The 13645-nt window shown below is 35.8% G+C and overlaps 1 protein-coding gene across 2 annotated transcripts in view; it reads left to right on the top strand.

Annotated features, from left to right (window-relative positions):
* Positions 1-13645, top strand: part of GABRG3 (gamma-aminobutyric acid type A receptor subunit gamma3) — a 302472-nt gene that overhangs the window by 283113 nt on the left and 5714 nt on the right. Inside the window, exons 8-10 of one of the 2 annotated variants that reach the window (XM_052664510.1) lie at positions 6692-6888; positions 8160-8189; positions 10799-13596. In XM_052664510.1, the coding sequence (XP_052520470.1) occupies positions 6692-6888; positions 8160-8189; positions 10799-11077 (506 nt within the window). In that variant the 3' untranslated portion in view covers positions 11078-13596. The remainder of the gene's footprint in view (positions 1-6691; positions 6889-8159; positions 8190-10798; positions 13597-13645) is intronic. The other variant, XM_052664511.1, reaches the window with a different exon arrangement.

Genomic DNA, 13645 nt, shown 5'->3' with positions numbered 1-13645 from the left:
AACTGTGGGATATAATAATATTAGTTCATTCAAAATGTTTTATGTTTGTAAGCTTGAAGTTAAGCCCCATTCTAGGTGTGTAGATATTTTTCATATGTTGTTCTGAAAAAGATTTTTCAGCAGGTCATTTATGTCAGGACCACTGTTTGCTATTTGGCACTGTGCTTTAGGATACACCAAGAAACTCTGACCATTTTTTCTTATGTCTATATGAAAACCTGCAGCTTTTTACAAGTGTCAAGGGCATAAGGTCGTATGACAACAGCCTTATAGGTGTACATCAGAACTGAAAGAAAAACATTTTGGTTCAGACTGAGGTTGCCAGCACTGCAGATCACTAATTTATTCAGTCAGGAAAAATTTACACCAGTATAGGAAGAAGGGGAGGTGTGTCTTGTTTTACATATCTATTTTCAAAAGTAGGTGTTACCATTCTCAGCTATTCATTGCTTCCTCCTGCTGGAGCTTCTCACATCTCTGTTTAACCAACTGTGCCTTCTAAATCATTCCAACACAAAACAACAGATTATTGAAAACCAACTCACTTGATTTTTTAACAGAAAACATTTTTTGGACCGAAAACATTTGTAAAAGCAACTGAATCCCCTAGTTTGAGGTGGAGGCACTGCTGCAAGGAAATGCTAGGACAAAGGATACAGATGGGCTGTTTACCCTGAGACTGCATGAATATGGCAGGCATGGGATTCTCGAGGCCTTCTGTGAGACAGTGGACCTTTATTCAAACCACATGATAGGAAAGTCCATTTGCATGAACTTTCACTCTCCTAAACTTCTGATCAAGTATTTGTCATCCCATTCCACCCAAATAAGTTTACCAGAAATGATTGTTAATTTTTGTGCAAATTCATTTCTGTCTGCTCTCTTCCAAACACCAAAACACAGGTGCTGTACTTGATCTCAGGAGGACAACTTGTTCAACGGTGCTGCCTTTATATATTACTTTAAAATGACTTATCCTGTTTCTCTCTGTCCCTCTCCTGAACTAATAATTCTGAGAAGCCACCAGTTTCAAGAGTGTTCTATTTTCCAGCCTACGCCCCCTGATGGATCTGAAGGGAAAAATAAAAAGGAGGTGCTAAAGAGATTTTGAAGCCCACTGACTTTGAATGAGATTTTAGCTGCAAAGTCACTTGAACTCTTCCAGAATTCTAATCCCACTTTCTAAGTCCTAAACTTACACGAAAAGCATATTGTCATCTGTTCAAGGTGTACTAACACCTGGTAGGAAAGCCATTTTTCTAAATCATCTATGTTTCCATAGTTCATTAACCTTCTGCTGAATGACAGAAGAATTATATTATCTAAAATACACTCTAAGAATGAGTCCCTTACTAGCCTATTTAAGCAAAAAAACCTATATGCCAACCGTGCCACTCTCAATCCTTAGACATCCTTCTAGGTAGAGGTTGTATCAGCTTTAAATCTTAGTGAATGACAAGGGACATCTTTCAAGCCAAGAGCAGCTCAGTGGATGGTAGCAGGATCAATAGTAAGGAAAACCTAAAAGAACCTTAAATAGGGCAAGTACAAGCAGACAACACTAGTTCATATTTTACAGATAATTCTGTATTAAAACCCTTTTTGCATGAGGTGAGCTCAAAATTGAAATCTGCAAGATTTGCTACAGGAGTTTATAAAACTGACAAACGTAGCCGTGCAGCATCCTGTGTGTCCAACTAACATTTTCTGAGTGCCAGAGTGCTCTGGCAATATGGAAGACCCGAAGAGTCTAATCTGTGACCCCTTTCTTCCTCCAAGGAATGTGAAGATAGACTAACAGTGAGGACAGAGCACCTGCGTGATTATCTATTCCTGGCTCTGTTTCCTCTGGTGGCCAGAAAATTGAATAGGCCTTTAGCATACTTTCCTGTGGAACAACTTTCTTCTGAAATTGAATGGCTCAGTGGAGAAGAAAAGATGGACCGTGCTCTGTTGTTTTCAACTAGGAGTACAAAGGCCCCTGTATGTGCAGAGCATCCATTTGACTTATCTTCCTTAATGCTTATTTTTACCAGAAAAGTAAAAAGGGATAAAAGGTGTCTAACAGTTTGCATTACTAATTTTCTGGAGGCAGACTTCATACCCTGTCTCTAAGAGTAATTCTCCACACCACACAACTCAGATTTAAATTAATTAGAATCAAAAGTAGGATACTGATCATAACAGTGTGGCTCTCCTTGTCTCCCCCCTGTTACCAGCATGAAGTTCAGAGAAAAAATGTATTTTTATATTAAGGTTGTGAATTTGAAGTAAGACCTTGAAAGTGAGATATTCCAAGGCTGTATCCAGTGGCTGTGATTGCTAACTCATAAAAACTGTGATAGAAAATTAAAATAAAATAAAACTTTCTTATAAATAAAGTCAAGTGACTAGAAAATAATATGTATATGGGTCACCTCTTTTTGTACATGATCAGAGACCCATTACTCCCAATTTGCAAATGGCCTCTTGACTCTTGGGATGCCAGATGCAAATGTTCCCAACTTACTGTAGGTCTGCCTGTATAACAGAAGCTATAAATCTATCTGAGCAACACACTTCCACATTTTGAGAGTGGCACATGGTAAAATCTGAGTAATACAGCCAGAGGCAAACCACTGAAATTATCCTGCTAATTAGTTGAAATGAATTGCATACTCGGTGCACCAAAACTGCCCTGAGTATAACTGCATTAATGTGAAGGACTAGCATCAGGGAAACATTTCACTCTCTGAAATTAATGAGTAATTTTCTAAGCTATTGGCAACTACTCAGGGTTATATGAAGGACGGGTTTTACCCCTTTCTGAATAACTCTAAGTAATAAGTAATTTTTGTTCTGGAAAACTAAATGCAGTCAGGGGTATTTTGCTGAGGGAAAAAATGGGACCATAATAATGCTTTCAGCAGCACTGTCTAAAGGCATCTAAGTGGTTTCTAAAAACTTGGCATCACAGCCCCTTTTTAACACGCTCTTTGAGGGGCTGAGGCCAAGAGTGTTAGTGTGATTCACTCCAGGACACCTGAAGAGTCAGTGGGAAAATGGAAATAGAATTCAGCTGTTGGATGAGAACTGTGTTTTGTGATCTCTAGCTATACTCTTCTCTTCTCCATTCAGAGGGGAAAAAATAGCTTTCTGCTGTATTTACCTGTCTCTGCTAATCAAAATGATCTTCTCCCGATGTTCACAGTCAAGAACAGCCAGCAAGCGTCTGAAGAAAAGTTATGATCTGAAAAATAGAGGGCTGTTTTTCTTGAGGATGAAGGGAATTAAGTTAAACCAAAGCTTTCATCTGAGCTCCCCCCTGCTTCTTAAAAAATGGCTATAATGTATAATATGAAGAGACAGTTACTGTACAGCAACTTCAGGTGGAAGCTTAAAAAACGTAGTAGGTATCAAGGGCAGCAATGCTTTGGTATAAAAGAAGTTAGAGATGATGTTTAAGAAAAAGTGAACATTGCTGTCCTTGTCATTTTGCCTTGAGTTCCTTCCATGGAAAAATAAAGCAAATGCTCAAAATAGATGCCAGACCAGAAAGGTGAAGAAATGAAGTTTATAAACAATAAACTTGGGTAAATTTATAAATTTATAAACTTGGGTAAACCAATATACTTTTTCCTATGGGAAAATAAGAAAAGTAGAGCCTCCCTGACCAAATAGTTTCTAATACTCCTGTTACTTCACTTGACATGCCACTGCACAGTAAGCAGCTTTCTGACAACTGTTATGTTAAATAACTATTTATGCCAATGATCTAAAGGTTAAAGTGTTCTCATGCATTTTGTATACCTACACTGATGTACTGGAAAACTCTTTTTGATTTATCAAATATTCATTCTATCTTTGGTATCTCGGAGAATATAAATGTCACAAAAGTGGAATTTATGCACAAGCATGTGCTTCTTCTCACACCTACCTACCAGAAATTTTTGAAGCTAACTTACTTCAAAGCTGTTCCTGGCTGATGTTAGATTTCTGCTGAAATAGTTCCAAAGCACTGCAAATTTCAATAACAGATTCAAAGCTCACTTCACAGTATTGATGTCTCCTAGGCGAGAGACTTAACAATTTAATCTGTCAAAGTTTATTGCATTTAAAACCACTCACCAAACTGAGTTTTCTTAACATGATAGATAAAATGAACTAAGGGTAAGGAATCTAGATATTGTATTCAGCAGTGGTGGTTTTTTTATTTTATTCTTATGTGCATATTGGCGTATTCTGACTTACAATTGCATAGGAATGTAAAACAATATCATCTTGTACACTTCTTTCTCTTTGCTCTCTGCATGTGTCCTCATAGGACTCATTTTAATATTTCAAAACTTGTGTCAATGTGTCAGGTAAAGTTGATACACGAGAGTGAATTTTTGTTATTTTAAAAGCTCATTCTTTGTCTGAGCTGAAATCCAAGTCTAATCCTCAGCTTAAACGAGGAATGATTCTTCTATAATTGTTGTCATATTGTGAAAATATTGTATATAAATAATGGAAGTAACAATCTGATTGTTCTACCTTTGAATGTTTCCAGCTCTACACATGGCATTCATATGTCATGGCCTTGACATAATTTGAAATGTGGCATATAATCTAGAAATTTGATGGTTTGTGATATTCTCAAACTTTCTGTTCTCTAAGGTTTTATATTTTGATAGCAAAACATGATTCATTGTCAAAACAGTTGAGGTTGAATGCTAACAGTTTCTTTAAAAAAAAAAAAAAAATTTCCTCCCAAGATCTGAAACATGGTCATCCAGGAAGAAAAATGTATTTATAGCTAACAAGGACCAAGTCAAGGCAACATTTCTTGCAACTGGAAATTTTTGCAGTTGATCGCTCTGATGAGTGCATAGGGTTTGTGTCTGGAGCTGTTAAAAGGTTCATTAGCTACGGAGCTGTTGTTGAGGGGTCTGTAGGTGTTACTGGACCATGGCAGCCACCTACATTGTGATACAATTGAGATGAAACAAATATTTTTGAAGTACCTTTTAGATGTTGAAGATACGTACAAAGTCTAAAAGCATGTCTATGCTGAGGTTCAAAAATGTAATTGCAATTCGTGTGTAGACTAACGTTAGCAGCAGTAGAAAATTAGTGAAAACCACAAAAAAATCTGCAAAGCATTCAGTCATACTGGGATAACTCTTTTGTACTATTTGTGTTGTTGAATATATATGATTGGATGAATCAGTTAGCTTAAAGTTTGAATGAACTGAAGTGGCTGCTCTGGGTTCCAGTGCAAGACAGTGCCAAATATTGAGATGACATACACAGAATAAGGCTGTTTCCCGTGGAAGGAAAATTTTCCACATTTCCCGCTTTCTACCAGCATTGCTTTGATCTTGATTATTGGGTTGTTATTTGTTTTTTTCTTCTTTTCAGCATTTTTTTTTTTTTTTTTCTGTTTCTATTCATTATTTCTTGTAAGAGAAAATCCAGGCGCATGCATTAATCGTCATTTTGGCTCTTCCAGAGACTTTTTTATGGTTTGAATGAGGCAGGTTATTCTTTTGAATTGCTGTAGTTTCAAGTGCTGAAAATCAGAGGTGGGCATACTTTATCAAAGAGAAAGTAGTCACAAGTAATCCACTGATACTTTTTGGTCTCTGCCGTTCCATTTGTGGAAAGTAATTTTACTATAAGGCGTAATTTAAATTATCCCCTGCCATTTCAAACACTATGTACCATTGCAAAATACCACTTTAACTATAAAAAGAAAGATTACCTTACAGTTATGTTTTTAGATTAGGCTCTCTTTTGGGAATTACTTGAGTGAGTGCTTTATTTTTCTTTCCAAATCATAGAGGAGTTTTAGTTTTTCCTATATGAAGACTTGTGGTTAATAATGAATGATTAAAAACATGAGTCCAAAATAGGAATGAGAAGCCATCTTCTGCTGAGGAATTAACACAAGTGATGTGAATTACCTAACAGCCAAATAACTGACACCCCATAGACTTCATTGAATACTGGTTTTATTGTTTCAGGATATTTCACTGTAAGTAATCCCGATTATATTCATTATTACTATATCAATCTAAGCTGTGATGCTTTGTACAAATTGAAAAAGCTATTTCCATTAAGGTTGAATCTGAAGCTTGTATGAGAATCTGTTTTCCCTTACCCAGAAAGAAAACAGCAGTGGAGCACTCCCAAGGAAGCAGGGTTGTGAAAATCTATTTTCAAAATTCATAATTAGCAGCAAAAGTTATTTTATTTTCTTTTTTCTCTCTCTCTCTTTTATTTTTTTACTTTTTTATTTTGAGCACAAGATTTTTCACGAGAGGAGTATTGCTGTGAAAAAAAAAAAAACCAACAAAAACAGCATGTTTTCATTTATGTTTTCTAAGGATTTTGCTTTGTTTCTTTGTACTAATGGTTCTGGGTTTCTGTTGGGCTTTCTTTTACTTTTCTTAAAAAAATATAAGGAGATGAGGAAAATATACTGAGGGGCATGGGAACTTCTCTGTTGCAAAGACAAATATGAACAACTGAGGAAAGTTTTGTTTACTAAATGCTTCTCCCTCTACAGTTGTTTTTCATTATTTTTATACTGCCAGACAAAACTAATGACTTTCTTCTGAAAATTTGTGTATGCTTTGGTATTCTGTTGTGTGTAGAGTTTTCCAAAGACTCTTTTAAGCCTGCAGAAACTATATTACATAAAAGTAAATCCAGTTTTTCTCTTTAGGGATTACTACAGTATTGACCATGACAACTTTGAGCACCATTGCAAGAAAGTCATTACCCCGTGTCTCCTATGTCACCGCTATGGATTTGTTTGTGACTGTATGCTTTCTATTTGTATTTGCTGCTCTGATGGAGTACGCAACACTCAACTACTACTCCAGTTGCAGGAAACCAAACTGTACTAAGAAGAAAAAGTCGGTAAGACAGGAGTGTTTTCTTTTCAATACTGTTGCTCAGAGGTTTGAGAATCATTTAGTAACATCCCGTAATCTCATTACACTCCACTCCTTCTAGCCTTTTCCCATTTCAAGGTATTATTTACCCTGAAAGCTGGTGGAAAGTAATTACCTAGAGTTCTGTTCTTAACAGAAGGAACCTGCTGACCATGAAGCAGCAATTCTGCCCATGTGTCCTTTTTCCCCTCATTACTCTTCTAGTAGTCATAAAGGGCTTCACTGAAACAGATATCACAGCTCATTATGAAATCGTATGTACATCAGTGTATAATCAAATGCATCTGCTATCTTGTGTCTTAACAGGTCTAGGAATATTTATGAATTTTAAAAATGTGATTTTGTTTTTCATGTTGGGCACCAGCACATATTTTTAGCCTTGTGTTCAAATGTTCCTACATACAAGAACAAAGGAGGGCACTTGCAAAGTCTTTGAAAAAAGATGCATTTTTAGACAAAAAGACCATTGCAATAACAATACACCAGCTCTTTACATACAATTATTTAAAACAGCAATACAAAGTCAAATAGGAAAATTATGAAGGAGAAACTAAAGAAAGAAAGGTAAATACTGGGAATAATCGGTCAGGAAGTAGAAGTGGGTTGAAACAAGCTATAGAAAGTGATTCAATGAAGAAATAACAGAGGAAAAGATTAAAATAATACGGAATTAGAGAAAACTTGAAAACCAATAAACTTGGTTAATGAAAACTCCATTAAACCTCTAATAGCTATTTGTAAAAGTGCATTACATGGGAAAGGCAGAAGAGTGTTACCAAAAGAAATTTATGGGACAATCAAAGTGAACTTCCTAATGATCAAACTAAAATTGCTATCCTATAGAGAAATTGGATGAAAGAGTCTTTAGTATCCTTGTGGGCAAGATGTATTTCCAGACATAAAAGAAGATGAGGGAAGACATGCAACATTGATAGTATATAAGTTAACTTGTGAGGAAATCCTTAGCTATTGTTTACTAAATTAAAAATAAAAATAAAAAAGGTTGAATAAATTCTTAAAGTGGATGGAAACAGGGTGCACATTCTCCAGATTCCATGAAGTTTCAAAGTGTGCAGAATATTACATAAAATAATTTGAAGGTTCAGTATGAAGAGTTTTAGGGAGAAATGCATTTAAAGATTTGTTTTAAAAAATGGTATTTAGTATTAGGTATGAAGCATATGAAGCAATACTTATATTTTCCTCTGAATAGTTCTTTTCTTATCTTTATTTAAGCTACCTGATGTCAGTTTTGGTCATGTGATGGTAAGTATCCTGTTTAGTTCTGTGACAGCAATGGCAGCTAGAATGTATGGTTGACATTTATTTGCAATAATTCATGAGAAAGTCATAATGCTGTGTTATACTTCACCCTGACTTCACTATAAATACTGCTTTTGCTTTGTTGTTGAAAGGTCAGTTTGTTTTTGACTGTGGTAGAGGAACATACCTGCCTCTTTCTGTAAAGACTTATCAAATGATTTGGGAGAGAGAAGGGTCAAGTGTAAATATTTTGTGCTATTCTTAGCCAAGAATTCTGTTCTTCTCCTGTACGTAATGCTGCACTTCTACATTACATTTTAGTAAAAATTATTAAGAACAAGTCCAACAAAAATATATGTGGAGTTTTAGTTAATGAGTTTTGTAGAAAATAATTTGTGTACAAATGTAAAATCTTTCACAAACTTTCAGATGGATTTTCAAATATTTTGGGTTTAAGAGTTTAGCATAATTAGGAGTGTATTAGAAACATATCTAAAAATAGAATTAATTATATTCCTCAAATTTCCAGATAACTGTTTGGTTGAGTTCAGCTGCAATAAAGTTTAAGTTGAGCACCCAGTTGAAATCTAAAACTGTAATACATACTGTAATTTACAGATATATATAAAGAATACAGAAGGTCAGTGTAGCAGCTAGATGAATGGTCCACTTCCAGATATCCAATGCAAACGCAAAGAAGGATTGAACTTAACTACCTCTTTCATATTTCTTGATTTTTATGTGCTAAAGTGTATTGTTTACAATTCCTAGCTTCACGTTGCTAGTTTACCTTTCACAAATCATAAACTTAATTTAAAATAAGTTTTTTAAAAGGTTTTCTGTTCCATTTAAAGAGCTCATAGCACTGAAAGTCTGCCTATTGACAATGAATAACCTTATGAATGGATTTGCATTTATACATTTACTACTGCTGTCATTTCTTGGAAAGAATTTTCTGAAAGCTTTGGTCAATAAGGCACAATGAATCTTTAGTGGCAATTTCCTTTTTTGCAATTGAAGAAGAAAAAATAAATACAATTAAAATATTAAGGTTGGTAGTCAGTCTCATCTGTTTGGAAGTTTACCTGCAGATTTTATAAGTTTTTTACCCACCCTTCCTAATGTTAAGACATGAGAACATTTCCTAATATTGAAGTGGGGCTTACTTTAAAAGCATCACAAATTTGCATGCAAAATGCTGCGGAAGCTGAACAACGTAAGTCAATTACTCCCAGGATACCTTGAGTTTTTGTCAACCTTGAAGTGATGCAACTTAAAAGGTTAAATTTCAGTAATCTTAGTCAATCTATGTTCAGGTAATCCCACCTCTCATTTTTTTCCTCATGGAGAACATGCATATGCTATATCTGAAATAATTTTATTAAGCTTGTTTCATCACTGCATCTGAAATGTTTTGCACGAGGCACCTGAGAAGTGCCTTTCCTTGGCATATTTCTCAGGTGGTACTGAGATGGTGCCTGTTGTATGAGTACTGCTCTCCTCCCAGCCCCATCTCAGCAAGCTGGAGAAAAAGGCTTGTGAAATTCAACAAGGAGAAGCACAAACTCCCAGGGAAGAACAACTCCAGGCATTAGTACACTGTGGGGTCCACTCAGTTAGAAAGTAACTTTGCAGAAAAGGACCTTGGAGTCCTGGTGGACACCAAGAAGAGCATAGAATCATAGAATCATTTAGGTTGGAAAAAATCCTTAAGATCATCAGATCCAACCATCAACCTAACACCATCAAATCCAACACTGAACCATATCCCTAACTGCCACATGCACACATCTCTTAGAACATAATTGACAGAGGTACCACCACTTCCCTTGGCAGCCAATTCCAATGTCTGACCCACCCTTCCTGTGAATAAATTCTTTTTCCTGATATCCAACTGAAAGCTCATCTGTATAACTTGAGGCCATTTCTTTATGTTTTGTCACCTGAGAAAAGAGACTAACACCACCTCACTACAACCTCCGTTGAGGTACATGTTGAGACTGATGCAGTTCCCCTTCAGCCTTCTCTTTGCCAGACTTAACAACCTTAGTTCCCTCAGCCACTGCTCATGTGTTTGTTTTTTTTTATTCAGTTTCTTTAGCAGCTTTGCTGCTTTTCTCTGTATGTGTTTGAGCAGCTTAATATCTTTCTGGTAATGAGGAATTCAAAGCTAAATACAATATCAGGATCCAGTCTCACCAGGGCTGAGTACAGAGGAACATCCTGCTGACCAGACTATTTGTGCTGCAGGCCGGAATGCTGTTGGCCTTTTTGGCAACCTGGGCATACTGCTGGCTCGTGTTCAGACAGCTGTCAAACAGTGTTTTAAAATCCTGTACTTAAATCATGGCTATTTGGTGCAAAATTGTATCTGTTTGTATGGTAAGTTTAAGAGGTAGTGAATGGAGCTTATTTAACTTAGCACTCCACCACCTTTCTGGAAATTCATCTGATAAGGCATCCTTTGAAAGCTGGTCCCTGAATCTAGAATTCCTGTGGTATTGACCTCTTACTCCCAGCTCAGATTTCATGTCTCATGTGACTTCTCATATGATTATTACTTGTGCATCATCCGTAAGAGTTCATCACATTGTTTCTTTTTCTCTCCTCAGAATTATTCTGTACTTGATATGAGACCACCAACTACAGTCATCACATTGAACAATGCCATGTATTGGCAAGAATTTGAAGAGGCATGTGTCTATGAATGTCTGGATGGGAAAGACTGCCAGAGTTTTTTCTGTTGTTATGAAGAATGTAAATCAGGCTCATGGAGGAGAGGACGGATTCACATAGACATCTTAGAATTGGACTCTTACTCTAGGGTCTTTTTTCCTACATCCTTCCTGCTCTTTAACCTGGTCTACTGGGTTGGATACCTCTATCTTTAAAAGTTGCCTGAAGTGGTGAAGACTGCTGTGTTTTCACACTGAGGAGAGATGGTGAAAGTGCAGCAAAAGTGAAGGACATGGTCAGTTTCATCTCAAATTATAAAGGCCACATTAACCTTCACCGTCACTGAGTGTGATGAAGAATTTCAATTGCCTAAAAAAAAAAAACATGGAAGAATTATCTCCTTACTGCTATTCATTTTAAGGGAAAGATTCCTAAAAATTCAGCTGAATTTGTAGTGTAAGCGATGTTTATGAATAATTATTGTATATTAGAATTCTTACTATTCTCCCTTGACATAGAAGCTATACACAGTTCAGTCAAAGGTTAAGTATGTCATTTTGTTCTTCGTTCCCATAGTTTCTTCAAAATGCTGCCATATCCCTGAGGCTCAGAGCAAGACACAACACACTTGCATTAGCAAATAAGCTAAAGCCCATGAAACTACTCATTTGTATTTAAACTTACTTGAGCTATGTCCCATAGGTTCTGGGAAATATTTTCTTGATGATCTCCCTGCTATAGAGAAACCATCAAAAGACGATAATCTATGTCTCTGGTGAGATCAAAATAGAGAACTTACTTTCTGCACAGGTCTGGGAATCATGGAATTTGATGCTTACCTACATGTATTTGTTTTAATTTGGGGTAGAAATAACACTAATATTTTGATAAAAATAAATGACTTGCCTATCTCTGCACACAGGCAGCTGTAGGCATAACTTCTACAGTTTTTCAAGATTTTAACTGTCTTTTTTATGAGTGGTTAAACACAGGATGGTCATTGATTTCTAAAGTACTTCTACTTGAAGCAAAACAAGATCCTTGTGTCATTGTAGCAGATCACAGGCCATTAGTAAAAATCACTATAATAGCACTCGTAACATGTGACTTTCTTCAGATTGAAGTGTACTAAAAAGTGCCCTCATTTTTATGCATTCTTATTTTTTTCTCTCAATGTTATTTTACCAAATTTAAAAAAAAAAAATATGTTGCCAAAGGACATTTTTATTTCTTCCATAAAGTTAAATGTTGCAGACCTTATCTACGTTCCCCAGATCTGACCTGAAGATTGAATACATTTTTGAAAATTAAACTGTTACCCTTGGATTAAAAGTGGAGTAGTTGCCACATGTAGCAAAGGTTGAAAGGATTTTTCCTGAACTACCAACTATATTTTAGTCTAGAAACTTATTTTGTATTTTTCAAACTTTTAACCATTAAATTCTTAAAATACACATTTTTTACAAACAATTTGATTTTTGTTGTCAAACTGAATTGCTTCTTTTACAGACTGTCTCAATAATTGTATTTAAGCAAAGAAAATATTCAAAAATCAGTAAAAAGGACTTTGAATAGCGAATAGTTACAAATTGTTAATGATAAACCATACCTAAAAACTACGTTGTATTTTTTTCTCTTCTGAAAGACTTTATTATTTATTTTCTCACCTCAAAAGAAAAGAAAGAAAGGAAGTAGATTCGATAGAAAAGCAGTTCCTTTTATACTTGAAAGGAAAACAGAAATGCTGTCATGTTCTTTGGAACATCACTGCATGTCAATGCTGTTTCCCTATGTTTCCAGTGAATTTTAGTGGAGAAAAATCACTAATAAGAAATATAAATGCAGTTTATCTTCTGTTTTTCACTTGTCCAAAATATAAGAAACTAGGGATACATTTAGATGGGGGAAGGAAACCACTTGTCCAAAGACTGAAAGTAAAAGAAACAAAGAGAAGAAATGTTTGTGGGCAATACCAAACCTTACTCTTTACAAAACCTCTGATGACCTGATTTCAAAATACATCTTGAAGCTTTTGATAACTGTCAGTAGCAAATTACTCTGTGAACCTATTATCCTGCAAACCTCTGTGTCCTGCATTGTAAGTGTGGCTTTCATTGAAGCAGAGTTCCATTTTCAGTAGTGCTAGGAGGAAATTAAATTGAATTTTAATATCCTGGTCTTTAATTACAATGTAATCAATGACAGCCACCTTTGGCTGTATTTTACAAGAATACCAGGAGTACCTGAAGCCTAAATAAGAGTTTGGAAACAGTTATGCTTTGGGGGCCAGATTCTGCAAAACCTCTCCACAGTCATTTCATTTTGGTGGGAGTGTTTAGATGAATGAGTTGCATGAAGGTAGGTTCTACCATTAAGTTTTGGATAGGTAAAGTGAAGTTTATTTAGCAGTTGTGTATCTGAGTGACTGTCCCAGGAGTCACAGAAATGGTTTTTGTACTTGTGCTTTTTTTTTACTTCATTTTTGTTTGTACTTCTGCTCATAGCTGCCTACACCAGCTGAAAGCACACGGTCCTGTCTTACTTGAAGGAGTAAGACTTAGTCCATTTATACTGCCTGCACTCTCTGACCGCTTTCATAACTTGGAACTTGGAAGCTTATCACTCCACCCTTTTCCATAAACCAACCCAAGAAAGAGTCTGCAACCACTTTTGATTTCCACTGCTACACTGGCAGCAAAGGACATCTTCTACTTTGCAATATATTTTCCTCTGTGTTTAGGTACAAAAAAAAAAAAAAAAAAAAGATTGGTGGACATAAGCTG

The sequence above is a fragment of the Tympanuchus pallidicinctus genome, unplaced genomic scaffold (genome assembly GCF_026119805.1).
Source record: "Tympanuchus pallidicinctus isolate F22 unplaced genomic scaffold, pur_lepc_1.0 scaffold6, whole genome shotgun sequence".
NCBI classification, from domain to species: domain Eukaryota; kingdom Metazoa; phylum Chordata; class Aves; order Galliformes; family Phasianidae; genus Tympanuchus; species Tympanuchus pallidicinctus.
The sequence above is the reverse complement of the archived record's forward strand: the minus strand, read 5'-3'. Positions and strand labels throughout refer to the sequence as shown.